The sequence below is a fragment of the Megalobrama amblycephala genome, linkage group LG1 (assembly GCF_018812025.1).
Source record: "Megalobrama amblycephala isolate DHTTF-2021 linkage group LG1, ASM1881202v1, whole genome shotgun sequence".
In the NCBI taxonomy this organism is placed as follows: domain Eukaryota; kingdom Metazoa; phylum Chordata; class Actinopteri; order Cypriniformes; family Xenocyprididae; genus Megalobrama; species Megalobrama amblycephala.
Genome location: NC_063044.1, coordinates 67,051,510 through 67,073,087, shown reverse-complemented (window position 1 = coordinate 67,073,087; position 21,578 = coordinate 67,051,510). Strand labels below are relative to the sequence as shown.

Here is a 21,578-nt window from a genome sequence, read left to right as displayed (position 1 = left end):
TTCAACCTCTTGCTGAATTTTATTTTGTCCTGTTGAACACCTCAGAACATTTTCTTCTTGGTAGGATCCTGCTGTGTCCACGGGTCGGAGGATAAATGGACCTTATGAAGCTCTTGACAGGGGGCATGCAGCTAAAGCTTGGGTCACTGAAGCAGACGGGGAAACACCTCTACTGGGAGAGGTATGATCCTCCAAACATACTCCTGATTGGTTAATCATTAGTAGGGTTTGGGATTGAGAACTAGTTCTTCTTTATAAAAATATCTGAACTTGAATGATTTCCATGATGTTTGGTTTTTGTTGGACATTCATTCATTCATTCATTCATTCATTCATTCATTCATTCATTCATTCAAGAGATTATATGCAGGAGAGTTAAGAAGATTCTCTTCCGCTCTCTCACATGTCACAGGTCTGGCCAGGGGAAACCGTATTTCCTGACTACACTAGCGAGTCTTGCATTGATTGGTGGGTTGATGAAATTTCGCGTTTCCACAATGAAGTCAAGCATGACGCTCTCTGGATTGTAAGTAACCCGCAGGGATCATTACCCATCACCAAACCTGATCATTTTAAAACTTGGTGGAATGTCACGAAAGGTTATTAAAAATGTTTTGATTCAGATCTCCAACTTCATACAGAATCTCCAAATCAATACTATATGCCACTGCATCATTGTGTATTAATCATGATATTCAAACACAGCAAAGCTCAATAAACATCTCATCTAGAACAATATAACCCACAAAAGCTAAATCATAATTGACCCTATGTACAGTAGTAATTCATCAAACTCCTGTTCAATTAAATTCACATTAATTTGTATAGTGCTTTCACACTGCATATTTCAAAGCAGCTTTACAGAAAATTCATGTTTCAAATATTACAATCAAGAAGCTAGTGATGACTGTGTCAAGAAATGCATTTTACACCATCAAATCAATTCCTGATTGATAAAATCAAGTTCTGCCCTACGTTAGTCACTAGATCGCCTTTTGAGATCAGACGAGTGAGGTTTACACACAACTCTCACCGGCCCAGATCTGTTACACTCACCTCCCTAAACCTCACTTCCATCCGGGTCATGGCACCAATGTCACCCCTCTTGTTCGAAACCGCTTGCTCTAAGCCGGACTCAAAACCTGGGTCCGCTGACATCAATTTCTGCCCTACAGTTTGTCTCACTGAATATTCTGATTCAGAAATGCATCACATTATGAAAGTACAATGGTTATGAATGTCATTTCATGTTGACTTTAAAGCCTCCCTACACTGTAAAACTTTTGAGCTTGCTTAAAAAATAAGGCAACCTATAACATTAAACTTTTTAAGTTAAATCAACTAATTTGCTCCAATTAAAGTTAAATTAAACACTTTTGTTCTTCTAATGAGTAACAGTCTTTTGAACTTGAGATTTTTGCTTTAATCTTGAAAAAAACTGCCTGAATCAGGAAGCGCTAAACTAATTGGTGATTTTTTTCTAAGGACATGAATGAGGTGGCTAATTTCGTAAAAGGAGGCATCAATGGCTGCGCTGATAACAAACTCAATTATCCTCCATTCACCCCACGTGAGTCTGAAATGCATCTACAGCTAGATTTCGCATCTGCATTTCCACAACATCTGTGAACATCTGTCCTCTTCATTTCCATTGAACTCTAAAGGTATCCTTGATAGCCTGATGTACAGCAAGACCTTATGTATGGATGCTAAACACAAATGGGGGAACCACTATGACGTCCACAGTCTCTATGGCTACTCTATGGTCCTGGCCACTGAGAAGTAAGTGCTGGTTTTTCCACACTCTGTATGCAAATAATCTCTGTTATAATTGGCTTATGCTGCTTTTCAGAATGATTAATTCTGATTAACATCTCAACAATGCTGTATTTACCAGTGGATAGTCATATATTAATGAGCTCATGGTTGTTACATCCTAACCATGATGATTTATGAATTATGTTTACGAATCATTTCACAAAAGGTCTGGGTGGTTGTAGGAGGGAGGATAATGTTTTCGTCTATGTATACATAGTATATTCAGTTATTTTATTTTTTATTAAGTTCTCTTTCTCCATTGCACAATGTTGTATCTGGATAAACTCATTTTACTTAATTTTGCAAGCACCTGACTTTTAAGTTGGAAATAAAATGTCCATTGTGTCTTTCCAGTACCCTCCTTGATGTCATATTATTGTCATGTTTATTGAAACCAACATATGAGATTTGCTCGAGGGCAGTGTTTCTCAACTCCAGTCCTCAGGACCCACTGCTCTGCACATTTTGTATGTATCCCTTATTTAACACACCTGATTTAGATCATCAGCTCATTAGGAGAGTCTGCATGAACTGAATTGAGTGTGTCATATAAGAGAGACATACAAAATGTGCAGAGCAGTGGGTCCCGAGGACTGGAGTTGAGAACCACTGCTCTAGGGAACCTCAGTCACCTCTGAGAATATAAGAAAAGGCCAATGAAATTGGTATGCAGAATTTGCATGCCAAGCCTAGTTCAGTCTAGCTCAGTTCCCAAGGAATGGTGAACCCTAGGCCCCACCTCTCTATAGTAACTTTCCGGAAGTTGAGTTCAGCAGAGGAACTCACTTCCAGACCCAACACTTGTGAGCTGCCCCTTTTCAGGTGAGCCCTTCTAATCTGGCTGGTGCTCCGTATGTAGTGGTTGCCCTGATGGTCACCCCATTTCTCAGTTTCCCTGATGGTCTTCCTTTTGACAGAGCTAGCTCTGTCTCTGGTCACTGTGGGATAGGTAGCCCACCACATAGACTTCCCTGTATAGTATTCCCCTCTGGTGGGTCCTTAGGATGTACCTCCCCTTCGGGTAGGATGTGGCGTCCATTGCGTTCCTGTCCCTTTAGTAAAGAGAATACTTCCCAACGTTAACAACCAGGTGCACACAACTGTGCATTTTCTAAGGCTCTTCTAAGACACTGTCTCAGCCCTATTGCCTTAAAATAATCAAAAGAGGCCCTACAGTTGCAGTGGCTTCTTGAAAAGTGGGTAGTGCTCCCTGTGGAGACCTGAGGTCATCTACCTTGGACGCTGGAAGATTATGAGTAAGTGTTGCTACATGTGTTGGCACGCACAGGCTTGCCCACATTTGCACTGTGTTATCTCATGACACGGTACAGTTGTTGTGCCGTTTAGCGTAGGGACCCCATATGTCAGTTTTGACACATGTCGAACTGACCAACAGAAAGAGAACGCCTCGGATATGTATGGTAACCCTCATTCCCTGATGGAAGGAACTGAGACGTGGCCCTCATGCCACAAATCTGTACTGACGGCTGAAGTGGGCGAGACGCTACCTCTACTCGTCAGAACAATACTGAAGCCTACATGCTGCCGTCCTTATACCTTACCTGTATGTACAGGAGTGGCCTGGCATGCAAATTCAGCACGCTAATTTCATTGGACTTTTCTGATATTCTCAGAGGTGATTGGGGCACCCAAGATCGAATCCCATATGTTGGTTTCGATACACGTCTCCATTCCCACCATCAGGGATTGAGGATTACCATACATAACCGAGATGTTTTAAAGTGATAGCAACCTGCTGCTGTCTGTGTCATTTAATGTTAATCAAACAACAAAAGAAAACGAGATTATTATGTATTTTAACTCAGTGTTGTTCCTTGACAAAAAACTGCTCTGAAAGAACAAATTAAGGGGTTGGGATCATGAACGTACCGACAGTGGCCACCGGACAAAGTTTTGCTTAGGGCCCCCAGAAGTCTAGGACTGGCACTGACTCTAATATTGTGTTTCTGCTTCCAGGGCATCGAGAGCAGTGTTTGGGAAGAGCCGTTCCATGGTTTTCACCCGCTCTTCCTTCCCCGGGGTGGGCAAGTATGCTGGGCACTGGCTGGGTGACAATGCCGCCACCTGGAATGACATTAAGTGGGCGATACCTGGCATGCTGGAGTTTAACCTCTTTGGAGTCCCTTATGTAAGTGGTTTGACTCCAAATAAAACGTCTTTTCCAAAATGGGTTATTGGTGACCAGTCTTTCTTCATAACACAACAGCCCCATCAAGAGACATGGAAAGAGTTTGGAGAAAGCGTTTGGTTTTGATTGGGTTTCCATGAAATACAATGAGAAATTGAATGGGAATGCATTTGGACTCAGTGTTCAGGTGGAATTGAGTTGACATTGATGGGCCAACTCAGTCAGATCCAATGGATTTATCATGGGATAGAAGATGTAAACATCTCTTGCTTTTGCTACACAATATTTGCTGATCACCAAGCTTATTGTGATTTGTAATATAAGGTAAATCATTTTTTAAAACATTTATTATTTTATTATTACTATATCAGTACTTAACTGGCCCATGATGCCCAGAGGTTGATCTTTCATAGCTTGGGAGTTCCCACTTAAATTTCATTAAATTATATTGCAAGCTTCAACTTTGTCTCACATGTTAGACACAAATGACATACAGAAAGAGTATAAAGCTCTAGAGTATAGAGAGTATAAAGAAACACAAATGAGACAATTCGGACCTGGAAGAGAACGACTTCACATTTGATGCTTTTAATTGTACACTTTTTTGATCTCTTCTGATACTCTATGGAGACATTTGTCAGATTACAGTTGGCTTTTTCATATATAAAACACTTTAAACTACATTTAACTGCCTAGTTTTCTGAAGATAATAATTTGAGATAATGAGTGAGTTTTCCTGAATCTAATGATGTTCTTCTGCAGATCGGTGCGGACATTTGTGGGTTCTTCGACGATTCACCAGAAGAGCTTTGCAGACGTTGGATGCAAGTCGGTGCATTTTACCCCTTCAGCCGTAACCACAACGCACAAGGGTTCAAAGTACGTGCTGCTCTTTAAACACCCATAAACATTCAATCTCAAAGTGTCTTTAAACATCTGTGCTACATGTTTCTGGCCCAACAGCAATGCATTGAATTACAAGCATGTCCTCAATTGTAGAAGATTTATTTCTCTAATCATTATTGTGAGATTGGTGTGAGAGCAGCAATCAAACCTCCAGAGTGAGAGTTTTGAGAGGGCAAATGAAGTAAATAATCTTGGTGAAATTAGATTAATAATGTTATGTGATTTTAGCCAAAGAGTAATCATTCCACGTCTGTCTCAAAGACTCACGGATTTCCACCAATGATGAACATATTATCAGTATCCACACTTTTCTCTTCCTGACTAGTTTTCTGTTGCTTTCTAAAAGGACCAGGACCCTGCATCATACGGCGCTGACTCTCTCTTGATGAAAACCTCCAAGCATTATCTGAACATCCGATACACCCTCCTGCCATACCTCTACACTCTGTTCTACAAGGCCCACGTTAACGGAGAGACTGTAGTGCGTCCCATGATGCATGAGTGAGTGTATAACCATGTGCAAACAGCAGTAATGACATTTATGTAGTAACAAAAGATTTCTAATTTAAATAATGTGATACTGAAGACTGGAGTAATGATGCTATATAATCACTGTATATTCCCGCTCTGCAGGTTCTACTCCGACAGTGAAACCTGGGCAGTACACAAGCAGTTCTTGTGGGGATCACATCTTCTCATCACACCTGTGCTGGATCCTGTGAGTGAACACACACACACACACACACACACACACACACACACATACACTATTGCTATGTTAAAGTCACTCAGGGCCGGGTCTTCACCCTGCTTTCAGCTTGACATCACATGTGAGCGCCACCATCTGAAGAGTACAGTGGGTTTTCCCTCATCTTTTCTTTTGGTTTGTTTGCTGCTTCTCTTTCTGTGAGCTTCTAACTGCCTCCGCTATCTCGCTCATAGTCTCTCTTTCTGAATCTTGAAAAGCCATGAGAGGAGGACCATATCTCTCTTAAAACTGACCACCAGTTTAATGAATAATGCTGATTATTAAACCATCAAAATAATGTTTGTCATTATGTTTAGCTGATTCTCTTTGTTTGTTTGTTTGTTTTAGGGTGTTGAAACTGTGGAGGCCTATATCCCAGATGCCATCTGGTATGACTTTGAGCAGGTAAGGAATCAGAAATCATTCTAATATAAAATATTTCTGATTATTATCAGTGTTGTGAACAGCTTTTAAAAAATCCTGATAATTTTTTTTTTTCTTCACAATTGATGAATAGAAAGCATTTATTTGAATATATATATATATATATATATATATATATATATATATATATATATATAAAACATATCTTTACTGTCACTTTTGATCAGTTAAATAAGTAATGGATTACACAATATTTATATTTTTTTGTCCATTTTTGTCCCCTCACTCTAAAACAATTTAATAATAATCAAATAAAATAATAATCAAATAAAAGATGAAGCATATTGACAATGCAATTTTTGTTTTGTTTTATAGGAGGTAAAGATTAAAGATCGCAAAGCAAAGGTTTCCTTGAACCTGCCCGCTGATAAAATTGGTTTACACCTGAGAGGCGGAGCCATTCTGCCCATACAGACACCAGACGTCACCACTACATACAGGTAATGATGTAGATTTCCCCTAAAAATACATAAAAAGCTCATATTAAACCATGAATTGTCACTACACTCAGGGAGTCTTTTAGCCCTGTCCACTTACATTAAACACACCAAATGCCCAATAAAACAAAGCGTCTGCAATTTTTTGAAGATTGTATTATAGGCTTTGTATTATGATCCTCTCTGGAATTACCATAGTATATGAACGACAACCATTTAGAGCAGTTGGAACATGATTCACAGCATCAATATAACATGATTAATATTGCAAAGTGAGTTTAATATGATACTGAGAACATACATATATTTAGATGTTTGTGTTCTGTATGCTTTTGTCTGTTTTCTGTCTGCTCTTGAGTTGTACTTTTGTGTGATGAAAGTTGTGTGTTCCCTCAGCCGACGTCTTCCCATGGGACTGATCATCGCACTCGATGACAACAATGCTGCGTCAGGCGAGCTCTTTTGGGATGACGGAGACTCTCGAGGTATTTTAGAAGGACTTGCTATTAATTAAACGTTGTTCAGTTCACTGTCAGAAACAAAAATCAAAGCTTTAACACTTAATTTTTGGGTCTTTTAACTAGTTGCTTAATAGCATGCATATTATTCTAATATTGGCTATTTATTAGTACTTATTAAGCACATATTAATGCCTTATTCTGCATGACCTTATTCTACATTCTTAATCCTACCAAATACCTAAATTTAACAACTACCTTACTAACTATTAATAAACAGTAAATTAGGAGTTTATTGAGGGAAAAGTCTTAGTTGAATACATGAATACATGTTCCCTATACTAAAGCGTTACCAATCTATCTTATACAGGGCTCAATAACAAGAATGTCAGATCATTAATTATACCATGTAAACGTGCATTGTTGAGTGTAAGGAATAATGTGCTGTGTTCGTGTATGTATCTTTAAATGCAAATGAGCTGCAATTCCCCACCCTGTTTTCCAGAAGAGGGCAGAGCCTGTGCAGCTCATGCCTAAATACTCTGCCAGAAACTAACAAAACACCTGTTTGGTTTTGATTATCTATCGCGGTTAGGATCATGTGACATTGCAGTTCTTCGTCATCATGAAAGTTTATTATCTGCATGCGTTTTGAAGCCATATCAGTGTAAAATTCTGATATGGTTTTCTAAAAGCACACAACTGAAACGTGTACAGAAAGCTGGCTGTCAGATGACACTTCTGTTTCAGGTGTTATTCCACTTAAATTGTCAAATATACACAGGGTTATGTCAAAAACACACAAAGATAGCTTAATTGCTTTAATAAAAACACATTTCTTACTTAAATGCTGCTGTTAAATGCTCTGGCGAGGAGATGAACATGGCGGACTGTATACAGCACAAGATAACACTTGTGTGACTCTATATAAAGTTGATTTGTCTCTCATTACTTCTTTCTCTCTTTTTCTTAGATACTGTTTTATCCGGCTCCTACATTCATTATCAGTTTTCCGTAGCTAATGTATGTCATCGTAATGTCAAATTTCTGTTTCTTTGTTTGTTTTTAAATGCCATTACATTGCATATGTCTAAAAAGCAACATTTAAATCATTTTTATGGCATCTATTACAAAAATCTGTAATAATATCTGCCATTTTTTCTGCTGGATCAGGATGTCTTGACAATGCATGTTACCCACAATGGCTACACGGATCCGAACAACTTAAAGTTTGAGAACATCACAGTGATGGGAGTGTCTGCTGCTCCCGCCTCTGTGCTCGTGTCGGACGGCATCACTACTGAAGCTCTGTCGGAGTCCCAGGTTCACTACGATTCCACCAAAGAGGTAATCCTACTTTTAACATAAAATAGTTTCCTGTTCACCTCCTAAGTCAATATGAAACTGTGTTTGATTGAAATGGGATATTAAACACACTACAGAAATAGGTATAATGCACATTGAGACCAGGAATATAAAGTAAATAGGGTCTTTTTCTCTGGTTAATATGGAGCAGGTTTCCCCTCGTGTACCAGGTGAGCTTTCATTCCAAGTGAGAGTACAGGAACCTGGGCTTTCAAAAGCACACACATATTAGTTATTAGATGCATACCCGTTTACACCTGGTGTTTTAATCCATCTCTTTTGTCCACTTTCAACCACTTCTGTCCTGATTTCTTTGAGGGGAGGGTCTATGAGTAGGTAACTGTATGTGTTTTTTCAGATCTTTTGATCTAATGGACAGAATAAGCTTGTGCAATTTACATATGAACACGACCGGAGATGACGGAAACACATACAGACAGCGATAGCTTTCATTTCTGCTCTGATAGCTGAAAGACTACACTGAACACTGTGAAATGATGAGAATGGTGGGAGAACACTGTGCTTGGTATGTTTTTCATCTTCAAGCCAATCAAAGTAGGCGGCCTTTTGTGCTGTTTGAACACATTCGACCACATGAGCATTTCCACTATGAAAGCATTTCGGTCTAATGCGTTTTCGACTACCTCTGGAATTGGTCAAAAGTGGACAAGCTCAAAACGTTTTGCCATCCACTTGTGTTCCGATCGACCAAAACTCATCTTAATACCAGGCGGAAACAGGGCCATTAATGTCAGCTGCCATCAATTAATGCATCAGTATTTGCCATTTTTGTTATTCACATCTCTTAACTAGAGGATAGGATTCTGACGTGAGTACACCTGTTGTCTTTTGCATAATATATACAGTATAATTGGGTGTTTGTGGTCTGCTAGGTGATGTATCTGAGAAATCTGGAGCTGGAACTGGGGAAGGGCTACACAGTCAACTGGGAGGCCAAATATCCAAAAACTAGGCGCATCGATTGTCACCCTGATGCGGGTTCTGATCAGGCCAGATGTGAAGCCCGCGGCTGCATCTGGAAGGTCAGAGAGAGAAGATCTTCAATATTCAACCATGTTGTTTTCAAAGACACTCTCTGATCTGAAGTGTCTTTCCTGTTACCGTTCTAGTGTGACGCAATACATCTGCTTCAAATGTTTTTATCGTCTTTCATAGCCTTCAGATGTTCCCAATGAGCCCTGGTGTTATTATGCTGATACCCACGGTTACATCACCAGCAACATGTTTGAAAAACCGAGCGGCATCACTGTAGATATAGTGCGCAATCCTGATTTCCCAAGTCAACGCTCTCAATCTCGAGACATCGACAAGCTCCGTGTGGAAATCACATACCTGAGTGGACAAAGCCTGAGGTGGAAGGTATGATTGTTTAGGATTAAGACCAAGACAATGATTGAATATACAATTTACATTTATGCATTGGCAGAAGATTTTATCCTAAGTGACTTACATTGCATTAAAGGGATACTTTGTTAAAGCGTTCCCAAGAGAACCCATAACTTTGGTGTTACTAGCGCCATGCTCTAATGTTGAGATTTTTAGGTCTTAAGAAAATAAATGAACACATTTAAGAATACGACTGATTTTGGTCCTGTTGATCTAGATCTTTGACCCAGCCAATGCTCGCTACGAGGTCCCTGTTCCCCTCGACCTGCCCGCCACACCAGAGACAAATGAAAACAACAGACTGTACAGGGTTCAGATCCAGCACAAGCCATTCGGGATCCAAGTGATCAGAAAGGGCTCAGAAGAAATCATGTGAGTAATATACCTCAATTACTCTGCTAACATGGAGTCCAGAGAGCTTCTTCTGGCAAACATGTGGTAGTTTTACTGTAGTTTTCACAAAGGTGCACTTTTAGGGTTTTCTGAGAGTTATACGACTATAGAAGCACAGTTTTTCAGTAACACTTGTTTTTCAGTGTTCTCAATGTTTTGTTAAATCTCTTTTTCTCTAGATGGGACTCTGCCATGCCAGGGTTCACATTCTCAGATCAGTTCCTTCAGATCTCCACACATCTCCCCTCAAACTATGTCTATGGTGTTGGTGAAACGGAGCACCCCAGCTACAGTCATGACCTCAACTTTCACACATACGGCCTGTTTGCCAAAGACCAGCCTCCAGGGGTGAGTGTCAGAAACAAGCCTTCCTGCGTGAAACTGTATGTCATCTGCACTTTACAACACATCACAAACTCAAATTCTGATCTCTTTCTCCCCATCTGTAGTATAAACTGAACAGTTATGGACTCCATCCCTTCTACATGGGTCTGGAGAAATCAAGAAACGCTCATGGTGTCCTCCTGCTCAACAGCAATGCCATGGGTGAGTTCAAGCACACACTAACCATGTGTGTCTCACTCAGACACATCGGCCACAACCTATGCTAAATGGGCTAAGACCAACCTAAATATACATCTTAAACCAGCCTGAGATGGTTTGCTGGTTTAAACTGGTCTAGTTGGCAGCTTGGTCATAGGCAAAAGCAATAAAGACACTTTCAAAATTTATAAATTAAAGCCTATTATTTCACAGCTAATTAGTAGTTAGAATAGAATGCTCAAATCTGATTGGTTGATGAACATTCTAATGTGTGCACTTATTTTCAGGGAAACAAAGGCTAAAGTAGTTCCAGAAAGGTCTTGACTGCATTATAGTTCCATACCACTTCGCCAAATGATTTCAGTTATTTCAAAGGTCCTTACAGCCGACTACAGCAAAACAACCAAAACCCACTATGACATTGACCAAGAAACATGTTGTCTGCACTGCTCGGATGATTTTATCAATAAAATAGTTTAACAACTTAAAAGCTACATATCATTTTTAACTAGCAGGGAAATAACGGTGCTGTTTTTGAAGCAGATAAACTTACAGTTTCTCTGTTAGTAAAGATGCTGCTGCCGAACACTGTTGAGACACACAGTCTTGTGTAATTTAAACACACTTAACACACTCTTTGTGAGCTGAGGCGACACATTGAGTCACAGGGATGATGTTATCCTTTTCGCTCTTTTTTTTGCTTCTTTTGCTCTTAGATGTGACCTTCCTGCCTGATCCAGCTCTGACCTACCGCACCATCGGAGGAATCTTAGACTTCTACATGGTGATGGGTCCCTCTCCAGAAGCTGTGGTTCAGCAGTACACTGAGGTGTGTGTGTGTGTGTGTGTGTGTGTGTGTGTGTTATTCCTGGCTTGATGAGGTTTAGAAGTTGAAGTCTCTCTAATTGCCCACGGTAAACTCAATCTAAGAAAACACACAAAATAGCAATGGAAAACTCACATGCATAAATAGATACAACAAATATCTATCTAAAGGAAGTTTGTTTGTCACAGTCGATTCTCTTAATCCACTTGAATATTTAAGTACTAAAATGTATTTGCATACTCTGTCAAATATTTTTCTCTGGGTTTGTGTGTTTTGTTTGACAGATGATCGGCCGCCCGGTTCTTCCAGCCTATTGGTCTCTTGGATTCCAGCTTTGTCGCTACGGCTACGCCAATGATGCAGAGATCGCAGATCTTTACAAGGACATGAAAGCTGCTGAAATTCCTTATGTAAGTGATCTCATCCTTCAGTGTGTGCATGTGTGTCTCTCAGTCTGAATAAACACAGTGATGTAACTCGCCAACCTTCAGAACTTTAGAACTTCAGGAATATTGTATTTCTCACTATAAATGTAAGTTATTCTGCAGTGATATAATGAAAACACAACATTCTGTGGCCGTATTTAGACTAGGAATGAGTCAGAGTCATAAAGTTCATCTTTTCATAAAAATGTCCATTAATGTCCATTTATAAGTAGTTATTTTAAATACAAGGATCACTAGCAATGTTTCCTCTCAGCTGCGCGCACTTCTGATGTCATGGTCATTAAGTTTAATGATTCTAATATTTGACCTTTGACCCCTCAAAGGATGTTCAGTATGCAGACATTGACTACATGGAGAGGCAGATGGACTTTACGCTGGACCAAGTGAACTTCAAGGGACTGCCTGCTCTGGTGGACCAGATGAGGGCCGAGGGGATGCGCTTCATCTTCATTTTGGTACCAACAAATCTCAATTAGAAAGTTGTTTCCATTGAATGGTAAAGGATGTTGTAATGAGAACAGAGCTTTTGTAGTCTGACATCAGTATGACTATGCAGTTAAATGTATTCTGTAGCAAAACCTCATGCTTTATTTGTTTGTGTGCTTCAGGACCCGGCTATAGCGGCCAATGAGACTAAAGGCTCCTACCCTGCATTTGATACCGGGATTGAAAAAGACGTTTTCATCAAATGGCCTTCTGAGCTCAGCAATGACATTGTGTGGGGAAAGGTATGACAAACACAGAGAGGAAGAGGAACATATATTGATGTATTCTGAGGCAATATCTCATAGTTTTGTTGACGTGGACATGTACTGAAGCAGGAATGATCCTGAACCGCTGATTTTAGCTGTTGTTTCTCTGTCATAGGTGTGGCCTGATTATCCCAATATTACTGTGGACAATTCTCTGGACTGGGATACTCAAGTAGAGGTATCTGCCATTCTGTTTCATTATCTTTCTCCATGTTTCGCTTTCTTTCTCTTTCTAACTCCCTTCATCAGAGAACCGGACATCTTTTCTCTTATTCCTCCATATTCAAGTCTATTTATATTGAAATCATCAGTACAATGGGTTTTAATTGCAAATGCAGTCAAGAGAGATGAGTGTGGCATCATAGATGCTATCAGCCAATCAGCATGTAGAAGACACACCATCAGCCAATGAGCACATACTAGTACTATGCTGTAGTAAACAAACTCAAACTCAGCTAATCAGAACAGAAAATAAGTGAGTTAGCACATTATTACTATTTTAACAAATTGGCAAATATTCAATCAGTGTAGTGATGGTTAAAGCATCTTGTCCAACTTAATGTTTCTTTCATTTAAACTTTCAGCGCTTCAGATCTTTTGTGGCGTTCCCTGATTTCTTCAAGAGCAGTACAGCGGAGTGGTGGGGAGAGGAGATTAAAAACTATTACAACAACGTCATGAAGTTTGACGGACTTTGGATCGTGAGTGCTTTGTTTTTGAAATTTCTCATTTTGGAGTGAAAAGTAAAGCAATTTCATTCATTAAAATTGTACGAGATGCCCTTTGAGGACACACCATTGTTGCTCTTAACACAACACATCTAACTCTAACCGTACCAATGAAATAATGAAATTGTGCTTTCTGAAGGACATGAATGAACCGGCCAGTTTCGTGCATGGCACCGTTGGAGAGAAGTGTCTAGGGGATCAATCTTTGGAATATCCTCCATACATGCCCCGTAAGTTCTTATCAGCACATCCTGCCATGTGTACTTTATAACACCATGGTCAACATTTACTAGGCTTGCCCCTAGCTGAAGATTTTTCTAATCCACCGGTAGTCATTCAGTTAAGTCATCAGTTGAAAAATGTTTATATTAATTTAATTACTTAAATATATACTGGGGGAGGGAACTAAACCATAATAAACCTTTTTATATTGCCTTTTCCATGCTCAAGCACAAGCGTAAAGTTTGATGCAAAGCACTGGCAAAAATAATGACTATGAATGTTTAAATAAAATAGCAAGGAAATATTTAAATTATTTATTAATAAAGTACTGTTTTCTGAGTTGACAATGCTGACTCGTCATCTCCACAGGATAGTGAACACACCTTAATGCACATTTCATATGGATTGCGTAATCCGAGAGTATGTGTTTTTGTTTAAAAGTAGACATTTCAAGCTTTCTATAGATATATTTTCATGTCTGTGAGGCAAGCATACACTGAGTTTTGGTTCATTTTTGTGACACGCTCTAAAAAGAAGTTCACGGAGACCAAGAAAGCAGAAAGCTCATCATGTTTGTTTCCTTTATTTTACAAAGGCACGTTTTGTTGGTATTGTGAGTGTACAGTAGTAAAGTGTAGTAATAAAAGTAATAAACAGTTTCAAATGATGTATTACTCAAACTTGAATATGCAGCTAATAATAGTGCACATTTATCTAGATTAACGTTCGAGCGAGTGGCCATGTAAAGTTGCTACTGCTTACATGTTTCAAATGATAAGTCATATTCGAGGTCGATGGATGATAGGCGAACATTTTTATTTCCTGCCCGACATACTGTGATTACCACAAGGACCTGCCGATAACATTCTGTCCCTCACGGACTGTGTGACTTCACGTGGAGTTTCTTTTTCTGTGACAAACAGACTAATTAAATTTGGTCGACTCTTCTCATTGACTAATGTTTAGTCGACTAAATGAATCTGCCCTATGTATGTGTGTGATCTTTTCTCAGGACTGGAGTCCATGCACAGAGGTCTGAACCATAAGACTTTATGCATGAACAGCGAGCAGATCCTTGCTGATGGCACACGCGTCAAGCATTATGATGTCCACAACTTGTACGGCTGGTCTCACACCAAACCCACTTACGAGTGAGTTTTCTGTTCCTCCATATTCACTGCTTGATTTATTTCTTGTTGTTGTGGAAGGAGTTTTAATTGCTGTGTGTGTTTGTGTGTATTTCACAGTGCTTTGCTTAGCACCACTGGAAAGAGAGGTGTGGTAATTACCCGTTCAACATACCCGTCTAGTGGTCGCTGGGCAGGACATTGGCTGGGAGACAACTACTCCAGCTGGAACCAGCTTCTGAAGTCCATCATAGGTGTGATGATAGCTACTTATCATTTGGTACTTCTTGGTATCTACTGTACAGTTCAGTGTATAAACTGAATATCTATATACATGATAAACTAAACTCTCTCTCTGTCTTTCTGTCTTTCAGGCATGATGGAATTCAGCATATTTGGCATCCCTTACGTAAGTGCCTCTCTCATCCAATTGATCATTTGTGCTTTATTTATCAAATAATGTTGTTAGTTCAGTGTGGTGCATTACACTAGCATGCAGCCATTACACTGACTCTAGAGTTTATCCGTTTTTTCAGAGATCTATATTTGTGTTTCTCTTTCTGCTTGTGTTCTAGACCGGCGCTGATATCTGTGGCTTCTTTAACCATGCCGAATACGAGATGTGTCTGCGTTGGATGCAGCTCGGAGCTTTCTACCCATTCTCTAGAAACCACAACACCATAAACATGCCAGTAAGAACACACACAGGATTTTTGGACCAGTTTGACACAAATGCTCGATTATCTTATTCTAAGCCTATAGGTAGCATGAATATATTATGACAGAACTCATTTCCCTTTTAAAAGATCTCATGTTTTTCATCACATTATAATATTTTTGGGATCTAAAAGGGGATTTTCCCACATGAGAATCGGTTCTTGTTTTCTTCAGGAGTGCTGAATGATGATAATCTGATGAGTTTGTGTGATCTTTGACAGAGGCAGGATCCCGTGGCATGGGGACCAGAGTTTGCTGCTGTGTCTCGTGATGTGCTGAATATTCGCTACACCCTCCTGCCGTATCTGTACACACTGATGTACGAAGCTCACGCTCATGGAAACACTGTGGTCAGACCCCTGCTGCACGAGTGAGTGTTTCTCACAAGTTCACACACACATGAAAATAATTGATCAGATTGTAGATTGTGGCACGAACTGATACAACACAGTAGTTGCAAAACAGATCGTGTGGTTTGTTTGTCACTCCATGCACTTCTCTCTACCTATGTCTGTGTCCCTGCACCTAACACTCGAACTCCCCGCCCACTCACGCATAGCACCAACCTTAAAGGGCTATGCAACATTTAACAACTCTACATCCCTTCCCTTAAGCTAACACTCACTAACTGAGCATGCAAAACAATAATGTTCAAAACTTGCTGGGAAATAAGTATAACATGTAACATTGTGGTTTATTAAAAAAACAACAACAAAAGAGTAGGTGTCCTTAAGCAGTTACATAGTCCTGATAACATGGGTTGGGATGCCTGACTCTCCCTGAACAAGTCACTATAGGCCGGGCAGTCTTGGCAGCAGTGCCAGTGGTGGATGCTTTACTCTGAGATGGCAACACTGCAGATGACTGAGGGGTTGTAAGAGGTGAAGCTGGTGAAATCATCCTCACCACATTCCACTGGTGCAGGCTCTTGAACATGGAGAAGGAGACATCGGTTTCTTGTGTACTGTCTGCCCTGAGATGTTACCAAAAACCTGTTCGGCTGAGAAGCAGGGCCTTGTACAACCGTCAGTTTGTCGAAACCCTGAGCTGTCTGCATCCTTACTGTCTGTCCTTGTTGTAAGGGTGAAAGGGTGTGGGCTTTGCGGTCATAGTATGCTTTGCTCTCCTTTCTCTTCCTGGTAAACACAGCCTTGACATCACGGCATACAGAAGCCTTCAGTCTGTCTTTCAGCTCTAGAAGAAAAGTTCTTGTACGCCTGGAGAAGAGGAGCTGGGCAGGAGATGGTAGGTCAGCTCGTGAAAGATTACGCAGATGGAGTAAGGCAGCCTGTATGTCAATGCGCTCTCTGTAACACTTCTCAAGCAGATGTTTGGCGGATCGCACTGCATGCTCTGCAAGGCCATTGGACTGCGGGTATTAAGGGATGCTCCGAATGTGCTCGAAATCTCATGCACGTGCAAAATCAGAAAAGCTGCTACAGACAAACTGCCGTGCATTGTCTGTCATGAGCGGCTGGGGAATTCCATGGACTGCAAAGTGTCTCTTGAGTTTCACAATTATGGTGACACTCCTTATGTCAGGCCAGGGGTAGGCAAGTTCGGTCCTAGAGAGCCGCTGTCCTGCAGAGTTTAGCTCCAACCCTGAAAAAAAACCCTTCAGCTGCCTAAAGCCTTAGTAATCCTGAAGAGCTTGATTAGTTTGTTCAGGTGTGTTTGATTAAGGTTGGAGCTAAACTCAGCAGGACAGCGGCTCTCTAGGACCGAACTTGCCTACCCCTGTGTCAGGCAGATGGTCGAGCTCGAACCAACCAGAAAACGAGGTGCATTTTGCCATGCCATTCAAATATGTTGGCAGCAGTGAACATCCAGGGAAGGCCAGGAACATTGTGCAGATGCATGGGTTCTCTTGAGTGATGGGACTTGAGGGCATTGCAAGGGACACAACGAGAGAGTTCTCTCTCTAGATCACCATACATTGTGAACCAGTACATTGTTTCTTTTGCCCTGCATTTTGTGGCTGCCAGACCAGGATAGCCTTGATGTAGCTTACTATGTAGTTACATAGTAACTTTGTAATGATGACGGTATCAGAAGTCTCTGTCCTCGAATAATCAGTCCGTTCTCAACAACAAATTCCTCTCTCTTTGCAATGAATGGGTGGAGAGCATGTGATAGCTCCAAGTTTTTGATCATGATCATGTAGGATCAGATTTAATTACAGATTGGAGTTCTTCTGTCCGTTGTGACGAGAGGACTTGAAGTGCCATTACCTCTAGCAAGTCGTCAGAGAGAGGCTCAGTGGAGGACAGATGAGCATGTGATAGAGCATCAGCGATTAAGAGTTCCTTGCCCCATTTGTAAATCACATTGAGACTAACGTTGTAGCTTGAGCATCATGCTTTGAAGACGTTCCGAGGCAGTGTGCAGTGGTTTTTTGAGGATTGTAATGAGAGGTTGGTGATCCGTTTCCATTGTCATAAAAAAGTCATGAAACTTCTGTGTCGCAAATACTAATGCTAACATTTCTTTCTCGATTTGGGCATACCGAGATTCGGTGGGTGTTAAGGCACGTGAGGCAAAGGCAACAGGGGCACCCTGATGAAGACACACAGTGCCTAGTCCATGTTGGGATGCATCAGCTGAGAGGACAACGGGCTTAGTCATATCGAATTATTGCAGAACTGGGGAACTGGATGCATCATCTTTTAACTTTTGGAAAGCAGAATCCTGCAACTTGAGCCATGATGACCATTCCGCGTCTTGCTTTAACTGTAAACAAAGTGGGCCTGTGATGTCACTGTAGTGTGGAATGAACTTTGATAAATAGTTTGTCATGCCAAGAAACCGTTGCAAGGCCTGTTTGTCCTCAGGTTTTGGCATTTGGCGGACAGCTGTAGTCTTGTCAGGGTCAGGTTTGATGCTGTCAGCAGTCAGGAGGTGGCCTACATAAGAAACTGAGGTGACATGAAATTTGCACTTATCAGGGTTTAATTTCATGTTGCAAAGGTCGTCATGAATGTGGTCAGCTAACATTTAAAATTCCAAAGTCGCATTTTTTTGTAAGAATTTTGAGTGTGGAAACATACGACTGAATGGACTCACCAGGCTTTTGATTAGTGGTGTTGAAGACGTGTCTGTCCATTATTATATTCTTTGTGGGCAAGCAGAGTTCGATTTGTGTGATAGGCCAGCGTTGCAATATATGTACCATTCTTTTTCGAATTTGCTCCAGTTATCAGCTACATTCTCGTCGAAAATGAGCGGATCAATGCTGCGGAGACCCTGAGCCATGTTTAGACTCTTCTGACACCACTTAGATTGTGTCAAGAACTGATACAACGCAGGATATAGTTGCAAAACAAATTTTGTGTCATTTATTTATCACTCCATGCACTTCTCTGTGCACCTAACACTTGAACTCCCTGCCCACTCACACATAGCATCAATCTTAAAGGGCTATGCAACATTTAACTACTCTGCACAGATCATGTCCAGTGTTGATGAAATCATATCCAATGTTGATGAGATCATGTTCTGTACTGCAGGTTTGTCACAGATGAAAACACATGGAAGATCGACAGGCAGTTCCTCTGGGGTCCGGCTCTTCTGATCACACCTGCTCTGGACCAGGTACTGAACACACACAAACACAACTCCACTATGATCACACTACACAAACACATGACCCGTAGTCATGTTTGAGTTTTGAGGTTTGGCTCACATATCCTGAACTGACCCAAGTGTTGTTTGTGTTGTTGTTTGTTCATTTCTCATTGGTTTTGTTTTGTGAAGGGCGTTACTGTTGTCAGGGGCTACGTGCCAAACGCCCGCTGGTACGATTACCACACGGTGAGCAATTTATCAGCATGCAAATCTTTATTAGCATGTCAATGAAAGAAGCAGTCATAATGCAGCTGGCTTCTAAACAAAGTCCACCTGTGCTACTATATATTGGCTTTTCTTATCTGCTGGTATGTGATTGATCCACCAGGGTGAAGTTGTTGGAGTGCGAGGACAGTTTGTGGATATGGATACACCATTATCGAAAATTAACCTGCATGTGAGAGGAGGACACATCCTGCCCTGGCAGAAAGCAGAGAAAAACACACACTTCAGGTCAACAAGCTGCTCGACATCTTTATTAAGACTTTTTCTAGAGTTGCTTAGTATTTCTTTCCACTTTTTCCACTTTTTTTTTTTTACATGTCCATATTCCACTCTCTCTGAGTGTTTTTAGAGATTCACATGGTTGTTTATTAAGATAACAAAGTGTCTGATCACTGAATTAAAGTGCCCCTTTTATGCTTTTTCATTACCTTTCATGTATCTGAGACTGGAAGAGTTTGGTTCGTTTTATTAATGTCGAGAAGAAGCTGTTTTCTGCTACCAAAGCAAATCCACTTTCATGAGATTGATACGGTAAAATCAACCAATCAGAGCAGAGCAGCTCTCAGAAAGGCGGGGTTTAGAGAGGCCGAATCCTTTACTGAACTGTTTCAGATACTGTGAGAAAAGAGGCACTTTGATATGTAAATGTAGGTGTTAATATGTTATTATACTACATTATTAACACTAATGTAATGTTCACTTTTTTGTAGTTTTTTTATATTTATTTATTTTATTTATTGTAGTCGTCAGAATCCTCTGGGTCTTCTTGTTGCTCTTGATGATGGAGGTTCGGCACATGGATCCCTGTTCTGGGATGATGGAGAGGGAATTGGTGAGTTATATTAAGTCACCACTGCAAATCCATTTGTTCTTTGTGTCAGAAGTACAGGCACTTTGGAGTGTGTCAGAAATAGAACAAGGCATCAGTTTGTTGTGGATTTTGTGTGCTGCATTGTGTCCGGTGTACACAGGGTAATTAGTTAAACTGAAACATTAAAAATATAAACATCTTACCCAATTTAGTGTGACGGCTGAGCTTGTTTTTCATTCAGTTTAAACTTTGTTTTTATTATCACTGATATTCTTGATTTTCCATTTTGTTTTTAGTTGCTCAAATTCAGTTGCGCCAAACCTGCTGTAACCATAGCCAATGATTAGCTGGGAGAATAGTGAAATTGCCCCCATCTAGTGGATGACTAAAGATTTGCTTGTAAAATCCAGTAGCGCCTCACTGCAGAACATGAGATCCAGGGGGTGGAGACGGGTAGGTTTAGGGATATGAAAATTGTTGAGGAGTTAGATCTGGATCCAACCCCATTTACAGATGTTTCCCTTGAGTGTATGCCATATAAATGGCTTTTATGTGATGCAAATGTATTAGTTTACAATAGTATACAATATTTAGCCTTTGGAGTTTTGCAATAAAAAAATTATAATAAGAAAACAGAGGTACAATAGAGGCATGTATTTCTGACAAGCCTGTGTTGGTTTTTCTTCTTTCTCCTTACAGATACTGTTCAGAATAAGCGTTTCCTCTTGACAACTTTCACTGCATCTTCGGTACGTTTATATGTTTTGATTTTATAGTATATATGTTAATATGTTATAGTATATGCTATGTGTGCCTTTCTTTCAGATTTGTGGTCATTAAATCCTTTAAAGTGTCCATCTCACTTAAATCCAAACATCCATTTATAAACCAGTCCAGATCCAAAAAAAGTTACATCTCATATGTCACTGTCATATTATTTTCATGATAATTATAATTATAATTTAATTGGATGTTTTACTGTCATCAGTTATCATTATATGCACGTGTGTAACAGTTGTCCTGTGTGTTTGTATGTATAGGGTGTCCTCACCAGCACGGTTCCCACTGATGGTCTGGCTGAGGCCGACAGGTTGACCCTGGGTCTGGTGAAGGTGTGGGGTGTAACAGCGCCCGTCACTCGTGTTACCATGAGCGTGACTGGAAAGCCTGACGCAGACCTGCCATTCACATATAACGCTGAGGTGAGATCCTTCATGCAAACATACGAACATGCCAAAGAACTTGGCCTTAAACTTGACAGCATCTGACGGTTAGGTCATCGGATGCATGTTCGTCAGAGGCTATAATTAGATGTGTTACAGGTGCATCTTCAGGTATCGTCTGAATAGAAGTCCTGGCCCTAACCCTAACCCCAATTAAATGAGAAAAAAAAAACATTTTTAAAGTCAGTAGCTTATCAGGCACTGAATCT

The 21,578-nt window shown here is 40.4% G+C and overlaps 1 protein-coding gene across 1 annotated transcript in view; it reads left to right on the top strand.

The window, feature by feature from the left end:
• LOC125274221 (maltase-glucoamylase-like) overlaps positions 1-21,578 on the top strand; it is a 60,298-nt gene that overhangs the window by 12,872 nt on the left and 25,848 nt on the right. The window contains exons 13-48 of the mRNA XM_048200458.1: positions 65-181; positions 413-526; positions 1,486-1,570; positions 1,665-1,782; positions 3,796-3,967; positions 4,730-4,846; positions 5,220-5,374; positions 5,507-5,591; positions 5,970-6,026; positions 6,381-6,505; positions 6,899-6,987; positions 7,934-7,983; positions 8,134-8,307; positions 9,219-9,368; positions 9,502-9,705; positions 9,950-10,104; positions 10,305-10,473; positions 10,575-10,671; positions 11,385-11,497; positions 11,779-11,904; positions 12,264-12,395; positions 12,549-12,668; positions 12,808-12,870; positions 13,277-13,393; positions 13,560-13,650; positions 14,655-14,793; positions 14,890-15,023; positions 15,144-15,178; positions 15,345-15,461; positions 15,708-15,856; positions 18,993-19,077; positions 19,240-19,296; positions 19,439-19,563; positions 20,079-20,167; positions 20,846-20,895; positions 21,187-21,348. Of these exons, the coding sequence (XP_048056415.1) occupies positions 65-181; positions 413-526; positions 1,486-1,570; positions 1,665-1,782; positions 3,796-3,967; positions 4,730-4,846; positions 5,220-5,374; positions 5,507-5,591; positions 5,970-6,026; positions 6,381-6,505; positions 6,899-6,987; positions 7,934-7,983; positions 8,134-8,307; positions 9,219-9,368; positions 9,502-9,705; positions 9,950-10,104; positions 10,305-10,473; positions 10,575-10,671; positions 11,385-11,497; positions 11,779-11,904; positions 12,264-12,395; positions 12,549-12,668; positions 12,808-12,870; positions 13,277-13,393; positions 13,560-13,650; positions 14,655-14,793; positions 14,890-15,023; positions 15,144-15,178; positions 15,345-15,461; positions 15,708-15,856; positions 18,993-19,077; positions 19,240-19,296; positions 19,439-19,563; positions 20,079-20,167; positions 20,846-20,895; positions 21,187-21,348 (4,137 nt within the window). The remainder of the gene's footprint in view (positions 1-64; positions 182-412; positions 527-1,485; positions 1,571-1,664; positions 1,783-3,795; positions 3,968-4,729; positions 4,847-5,219; positions 5,375-5,506; positions 5,592-5,969; positions 6,027-6,380; positions 6,506-6,898; positions 6,988-7,933; positions 7,984-8,133; positions 8,308-9,218; positions 9,369-9,501; positions 9,706-9,949; positions 10,105-10,304; positions 10,474-10,574; positions 10,672-11,384; positions 11,498-11,778; positions 11,905-12,263; positions 12,396-12,548; positions 12,669-12,807; positions 12,871-13,276; positions 13,394-13,559; positions 13,651-14,654; positions 14,794-14,889; positions 15,024-15,143; positions 15,179-15,344; positions 15,462-15,707; positions 15,857-18,992; positions 19,078-19,239; positions 19,297-19,438; positions 19,564-20,078; positions 20,168-20,845; positions 20,896-21,186; positions 21,349-21,578) is intronic.